General features: G+C 39.2%; 1 protein-coding gene across 3 annotated transcripts in view; it reads left to right on the forward strand.

The window, feature by feature from the left end:
* Positions 1 to 7,458, forward strand: part of EXOC5 (exocyst complex component 5) — a 28,635-nt gene extending 21,177 nt beyond the window's left edge. For all 3 annotated transcript variants that reach the window (XM_058026781.1, XM_058026782.1, XM_058026780.1), the window contains 3 exons: positions 1,681 to 1,789; positions 3,108 to 3,323; positions 5,057 to 7,458. In XM_058026781.1, the coding sequence (XP_057882764.1) occupies positions 1,681 to 1,789; positions 3,108 to 3,323; positions 5,057 to 5,245 (514 nt within the window). In that variant the 3' untranslated portion in view covers positions 5,246 to 7,458. The remainder of the gene's footprint in view (positions 1 to 1,680; positions 1,790 to 3,107; positions 3,324 to 5,056) is intronic.
* Positions 7,459 to 8,011: the final 553 nt, after the last annotated feature.

Raw genomic sequence — 8,011 nt, forward strand, 5'->3', positions numbered from 1 at the left:
AATCACAGCTGTTTTGCAGCAGAGGAAAATAATAAAGTAACGAACTTAGTATTAGGAAATGGAGCTGTTGTGTGATGCCCTACTTCTGATTTGGGGTATTATTTTCTGCAAGTGCAAGGAGAAGGTAGAAATAGGGGGTGTAAGGTGGCAATTGAGATTTTAGCTGCTCCTGCTGTAGGTGACCTTAGAGGTTTAACCATGAAGTTTGAAGCACTTGAAGCACTGAGGCCATAAGCTTAGATCTAGGTAGGTACAGGACAATCATCAGTATTACAGTGGTTTGTATCTGTTTGTCTTAAGTAATTAATCTCTTAAAGACTTAGGAGAACAAGTTCTTGTCAGAAGACAGTATAATCAAAGGTTTGTTGATGAGGAATTAAAAAAATTGTGTTTCAGCACATAAAAAAAAGGGAGATGAGTTTTGAGATGAACATCACATGTTCATGATGAACATGAATGAACATTACATGTAAAATGTGTTTGTGGGGCTGCTTTGTGTTGCCACTGATGCTGTTGAGAATTGATTGTCCTGCTTAAAAAATAAAGCAAATTTTTGAAACATTAATGGTTTCACCTTTATCTAATGTGGAAAAGTCCAAGTGCAACTTCTTGAAAACCATTCACAGCAATAATCTATCTCAGTAAAAGTGATTTATTAGCCAAACAGAATTAGTTCAACTGGTTTTCTCTCAGAATGTATTTTGTGTAAACATCCTTCTTGGGAGTATTTATTCCAAATGGAAATTGAGGAGAATGCAAGATATTATTTCTTTGAATTTCTGCTGGTATGTGGACTTGGAACAAAGTAAATCTGAAGTACAATCCTGAGCTCTTTGCATAGTAAAAAAAGGAGTTTTTTTCCCTCTCTGGTTGCATGTACTCTTCTCCACCCCACCCCAGCTTGGGTCCTTCAAGGTCTGGAATGTCCCTGACAGTTTTGTTTGGGAAGGTTGGGGGGATGAGGAGGATGAAGGACAGGGAGGGGAAGAGAAGAGAGCCAGGGGGATGTTCCTGGCCAAGGGGAATATTGGGAGAGGTTTGCAGCCTCTGTCTCTGCTTTGCTGCTTGACCTTTGCTTTGGACTCGAAGGAAAGCAGAGCCCTGACCTTAGATAATGTTCTGAACAGATAAATCCTATAAAGGAGAAATAATTGATGCTGTAAAACTCCATTAGATTTCTGGGAGCAAGAGAAATACCAAGCTCTGGCAAAGGAAGAAGTTTCTTCTTTGCCCTCACCCTTCCTTCATTTTCCAAGTGTTTTCTGAGGCTTGCTTCTGAGTAATATGCAATGTGATCTAATTCTGCTAAACTCCTTGGAATGCTTCCTTCTGATTCTGTCTGAAGGATGCTGTCCAATTCCTCTGAAGAGCTGGATTTGAATGGATTACCTCACAATTCATGTGTTCCCTTTAAAAGCAGCAGCCCAGCAGGCTGCATGCTCTGCTCCAAGACACTGAACTTGCAGGAAGGAGTTTTTAGGGTTTTTTTTTGGCTGATGCTCCTTTTTCTAACTGCTTTCACAAAATCTTCTCTATAGAAAAATGTTAGATGCTGGGTTTTTTCCCTCATTGCTTCATGCTGCTTAATATTGTCCAGAATTGTGTCAGTATATTTAATATAAAAATCAAGGAAATGAAAAAGTTCCCTCCAAAACCCAATCTGTATTTGTAACTTTAAAGGACACTGAATTGTATGATTGGACAGATGAAGCACATCTTGGCTGCAGAGCAAAAGAAGACAGATTTCAAGCCAGAAGATGAAAACAATGTTTTGATTCAATATACAAATGTAAGTAACCAAAGTCTCAGCTCATGAGTGTTACCAGGCACAAGATGTTCCTTCCCAAACTCCCATTAGACAACATGTGCATTTACTTAATTTACTTCCATCTTGCACCAAGCACCTCCAAACTCTGTTGTGGACTATTGTCTCAAGCTGAAGAGGAGCATGAGTAGTTTTTATCTAGTGTCAGACACAAATCAGTGGGTGCTGGAGGAACTGGCACATTATTTCCCCTCCCAAGAGGCCCAAATTTGGAACAAGGCTTTTAGCTGATAATTACCTTTAAGCTATCAGTTTCAGAAAATGAATTATCAGGTACTCTCCAGTTGCTGGGTGCTATTTCCTCTCAGAATGGCAGGAACATGGCAAAGCATCACAGGTGCAGCATGAACATTTTGCTGCAGTGTTCTCTCTTCAGTGAGTGTGTCTGAATCCCAGCCTAGGGGTGGCTCACATTAGGGAAAAAGGCAGGGAGAAGTAGGGAAAAAACTCAGTGGGAAGAAATGAGAGTGTTCCCTAAATGCCTGCAGCCAGGTGGGAATGGGAGAAGGGCAGCAGTAGGTAATAGAGTGTGGGAAGGGTGGGAATCCCTGTATGGCTCTTAATTTGGATTTATGATTATGACTCACAAGAGGTTTTTAATCACACACCCCTTTGGTGGATCGCTAAATTAAAAATCCAGATTAAAATGTTCTATTCTGAACTGATATGAACTGTAACTTACTTGAATATTTTCTTGCATCCATCTTTCTACTTGCATTTTTGCACCTTTGTTTGGAAAATAAAAAAATGTGGAAAATTAAAAATTGGAGAATAAACTTTTACAACACATCATTGAGATTAATCAGAGTTAGTAACTGATGTTTAACTTAAAATGTGGAAGAAAATAGATTGTCAGGGACATATTTTATGAAAAATCCTTTTGTCAGGATCTTTTCTCCTTGAGAAACTTCAGCTTCTTCATGTTTTGGAGAATTGTTTACCCAGCATGTGAAATTGTTTTTACTTGATGACCAATGACAGCCACCTGTGTCAAGGCTGTGAGCAGTTACAAGATTTTATTATCATTCCTTTCTATTCCTTTCAAGCTTTCTGATGAAATCCTTTCTTCTATTCTTTTAGTATAGTTTTAGTATATAATTTTCTTTTAATATAATATATATAATAGAATAATAAATCAACCTTCTGATTTATTATTTTACTTGACTGCATTATTAAACACGGAGTCAAGATTCTCATCTCTTCCCTCATCCTGAGACCCCTGCAAATACCACCACAGCAGATTACCTAATTCTTACTGATTTCTTTCTATTTTTAAATCTAGGCTTGTGTTAAAGTGTGTGGGTATGTTAGGAAACAGGTGGAGAAGATCAGGAATTCCATGGATGGCAAGAATGTGGACACTGTTTTGATGGAGTTTGGGGTTCGTTTCCATCGTCTCATCTACGAGCACCTCCAGCAATATTCCTACAGCTGCATGGGGGGGATGCTGGCCATTTGTGATGTGGCTGAGTACAGGAAGTGTGCCAAAGACTTCAAGGTGAGCCTGTCTGTAGCTATGATATTTTATGAAAAATCACTTTGCCAGGATTTTTCCTCTTGAGAAGCTGAGAAGCCTCAGGAGCAAAATGTAAACATTGATTATCTGCTGCTGTGGAATGCAACAGGTGCATCTGTGATTGGTCTCATGTGGTTGTTTCTAATTAATGGCCAATCACAGTCAGCTGGCTCAGACTCTCTAGTCAGTCACAAAATTTTATAATCATTCCATTCTTTCCTTTCCTTGCTAGCCTTCTGAAGAAATCCTTTCTTCTATCCTTTTAGTATAGTTTTAATATAATATATATCATAAAATAATAAATCAAGCCTTCTGAAACATGGAGTCAACATTCTCATCTCTTCCTCATCCTAAGACCCCTGTGAACACCACCACACCTGTCCATCAGGAGGGAGTGATGGTGCTAAATCCTCTTGCTCCTCATCTTTTGAAGATACTGTGGGAACCCTTAAAATCGGAGGGTTTTGGGAAAGCTGCAAAAGGCAGGCCTCATGTGGGAACCCAGGACATCCCTCTGGCTGTCCTGGAGGGCTTGAGCCCCTGCCAGGGGGCTCAGAGACCTTGGCACAGAGGCCAAAACCCCTATGCCTTTGATTTTGACCCATGGAAAAAATTACCAACCTTATATGAGGAATTACAAGTTTCAAAACTTTAAGTAGAATGATAGTTCATCACAGGGTGAAAAGTAGAATGTTGGGGTTTTTAGAATGGAGGCTCTGGGTCCCAAGATGGAGGAATTTGGGTGTGCCTTGTCCTTCTTTCTTCTTGGCCTCCATCTTCTGGGTGATGTTGGCACTTTTAGATTGGTTTAGAGTAGAAGCTCACTGTCTAACACAGGTGATAGGTATTGGGAAGTTATGGTAAATAATGTACACATAGTTTTTAGAATAAAAAGACAACACTGCCTCTGAAGGTGGGCACTGTGCCTCAACCCGACCTGCCAGACAGATCTCGCTGGGTTGGAGAAAGAATGTTATAGATAAGAAACAATAAACAACCTTGAGAACAGGAACAGAAGAATCCTGACTCCTTCTTCGACTGCTGGGCTGGAAAAAGAGACTTTTTAACACATCTCAGGGTCATCCTGACCTGCAGAGATTCTGAAAGCCTCAGAGACAGCAGAACTGTGATTAGAGCTAAGCAGCAGCCATGAGATTGGTCAGCAGAAAAATTATGTAAGAAGTAGAAAAGTAAGGACAAATAGAACAATGGTTTGTGTATTACAGCTTGTCTAGAAGAACTCCCTAAGCTGCAGAAAAGTTTATCTAGAGAGATATTAGGAAGTTGTAAGCTTAATAATGGAGCTCTGTGCATTGTGTTTTAAGGCTTACAAGCAGGTATTGTATTCAAAATAAGCAAGCATTGTTTAACCAAAGGTGTGTTGGATGGAACTACTGTCAATGTGCTTTTGCTTTGTGTAATTGGTCAAAAAACTTTTAAAGTAAGTTGTAACATTAAGTTCTTGGTCTGCTGATGGCATCTTCCCATTGTCAGAACCATGTAATGAGACTGATGTTGGAAAATAAAACAGCTCAAGGCTGTTCCTAGCATTTGTGATTTGTACAGTGATAGATGTAGATGGATATTCTGTTATAAGATTTCACCTGATGGATATTCTGTTATAAGACTTTTCACCTGATGGACATTCTGTTATAAGACTTCAAGCAACTCTAATTTAATGTCTGGTTTTTTCCTTTGTTTCCTCTTGCCCACAGATTGCGCTGGTCTTACAGCTCTTTGATACCCTGCATGCACTTTGCAACCTTCTGGTTGTAGCCCCAGATAATTTGAAGCAGGTTTGCTCAGGAGAACAACTTGCTAACCTGGACAAGAACATCCTTCACTCCTTTGTCCAGCTGCGCGTCGACTACAGGTCTGCTCGTCTGGCTCGCCACTTCAGCTGAGAGAGAGCATGGCAGGAATAATCCTTGCACCTTTGGGCAGCCTCAGTTGTTAGAAAGCACAGGGAATTATTTCTTACCAACCATGGGTGTAACTTTTGTGGGACAGTGACTGTTCAGGGTAAAGCAGCAGCCATATTTAAACGTGGCCATGTGGAAGGCGAGCAGGTAAAAATCTGGATGATGTTTCATGTTAGCTCAAGTTCTCCCAGTGAAGAATTTCACAAATCTACTTGCTACTGATTTTTTTTTTTTTTAATTGGAAACATGTTGGTGTAGGAGAGCAAATGGTGCATTGAAAGTATTTTAGTCTTCAATATTGAATTATCAGATACCATTTGTTAGACTTGAACTACAGAGCATAGCGTAGGTAATGGATTACATAGAATAGACCAGTGTAAAAACATTCTTCATCAATTTTAATGACTTAGACTTCAGCACAGCTAATCATAATCAAATTATCTTTGATTGGTGTTTCTAAGTCATTTCTTTCATTTAAAACATTATCCTGCTCAATGTAATTTCTTGCTCTAATTAATTAGCTTGGAATTTCTTTGAGATGTAGGAGTAAAACACTATCCCAGAAAGACATAATTTATTCATTGTGTAGCATTCTAAACAGAACTAAAGTGGTGAAAAGTTTTGGATTTTTTTAAATTTTATTTTTGGTTCTTTGGCTTTGTTTTGTTTTGTTTTTTTTTTTTACCTAATAGTCAAGGGCCCACTGGAATGTACTGGCATTGTATGATCTGACATTATTGTTTCTGTTAGATACCAGCACACTGAATTTTATATATGCTCCTGAAGTAAATGCAGCTGCCTTGCCTAAGGCATCCCTATTGCAAGGGAAGGTGCCCATTGTTGGGTTACTGTAAAAGAACTTTTTCTCCTGTCTTATTTTGTATGTAAATAAATTCAAACTCTAACGAAGTGAAAGGATAAAATGTAGCCCAGTTTTTGCTATGTGGCAGGAATGGCCCCAGCAAAAACCTAGAGTGGCAAATTCTCATGCTGAAGAGAATTGATCCTCAGTGCCTGAGCAATATAAAATGTTAAAGTGTGTGAAAGCTGCTCTTCCACTGATTATAACTTTGATATTGGACAGAGGCTATTCTGTGTCTCTTGTGCTCCAGGGTTTATTCAGGAGTTCCTGACATGGACCCACAGTGTGCACACACTGAACTGAAGCAGCAGTGGTGTTTGAAACCTCTGGGCTGGCTTTTCCACAAGCAGCTGGAAATTGTTGTAAATAGACCTTTTTTTTTCACAGTGGGCTCTTGTGGAAACCAGGTTGGAACTGCAGTGGAGCAAATCCTTGCAAACATGTTCTTTCTTCTACTGTGGGCTCAGCACATTTTGGAAACTTGTCTCCCATCTCCAGAGCAGCATTTCTATCCATTCACTTTAAGGGTTGGTCAGAGAATTGGATTTTCCTCTTCTGTTAAAGAATTCCCAGGTGGGGTCAATATTGACAAGACCTGTTGGAACTTCTCTTGCTTAGCTGGGGTTCTCCTGCTTCATTTTGGATTTAGGGGAGCATTGTGTCAGTAGACAAGGGAATGGATGCCAGCCTGGCTGACAGCGTGCAGGGAGTCTGGCTGCTCTGCTGGGCTGCTCTGCTCTGTTGCTTGGCCATGGCAAAGCCACAGAGGGGTTTGGACACTGGAGGAGGCACCTGCTTGTACTGCTGCCATTTTTGTTCCAAAAGCTCTGATGTGAATTCAGATGATACCTCTCTGTTACCTCTGTAACTGAAAGCCAACAATTTTAAGGCTGTGGTTTTATGAACCAATACAAAATCTTTCTACAAAAAAAAAAATAAAAAGAAAATAAAAGTGTCAATTTGCTAACACTTCAGAACAGTGAACATCATCTTGAGACTGCAGATCACAGAAGTGCTTCAGAATTTGTTGTATGACTGTTTGAATTTTTTTAAGGTTGTATGAAATGTATTTACCATATTCTTTGCTTTGTTAGCTGTGTTTTCCATGCATATGCTCAGTGCAATATTTCCATTATGCCTGTTAACAGGAGGCAGCAAAAAGTAGGTGAACACTTAGATATGTAAACTCTTCCTCAATAAAAAGAATTCCTTCCAGATACTTTTTTTCATTTCATTTCCATGTTCCTCGAAGATATTTATACTCAATTGTATAAGCCCTTCTATTTAAAAGAAAAAAAAAAAAGAATAAAAGTAATTTTACTGACCAAATTTATCACTGGTGTGAGCTTTCTTCTTCCTTTAAAAACTCCCCCCATGTACACACTGGAAGTTTCTATTTCTGGAGAAGGCTGCATTGTCAGTAAGTTTATTTTATAATACAAGCTGTATTGGGATGGGGTGGGGGAACTATAATTTTCACACATTTTTAAGTTTAGAGCTCTTACAGCATGTAATTTAGAAAAATACTTCCAGTGGCTTATGAATGCAATGAAATAGTATCTAAAATACAAATATGCCTTTTAATGTTCATATAATGAGTTAAAGTATTGCCTGTCTAATGTTCCCTCCTACAACATAGGCATTTATTTATCAGGCTGGCAGCCAAACCTGGGAGGGGGAGAGTGTGTGTGTCTGTAATTATGTTGTCTACAATTGGTGAAAATGGCTTTGCAGCAAACTGTTGTAGGCTGGAAAAGAAGCTGTGGGTTTTTTTCAAGTCCTGTAATTTATCAAGGTCACTTGCTATTTTGTTCTGTTTGTGTGTGCACAGAGGGCAGGAAGGAATTCTGTAACAATCCTTCAGAAATAATGCAAAAAAAATGGGG

This window comes from Melospiza georgiana, chromosome 6 (assembly GCF_028018845.1).
Source record: "Melospiza georgiana isolate bMelGeo1 chromosome 6, bMelGeo1.pri, whole genome shotgun sequence".
NCBI classification, from domain to species: Eukaryota; Metazoa; Chordata; class Aves; order Passeriformes; family Passerellidae; genus Melospiza; species Melospiza georgiana.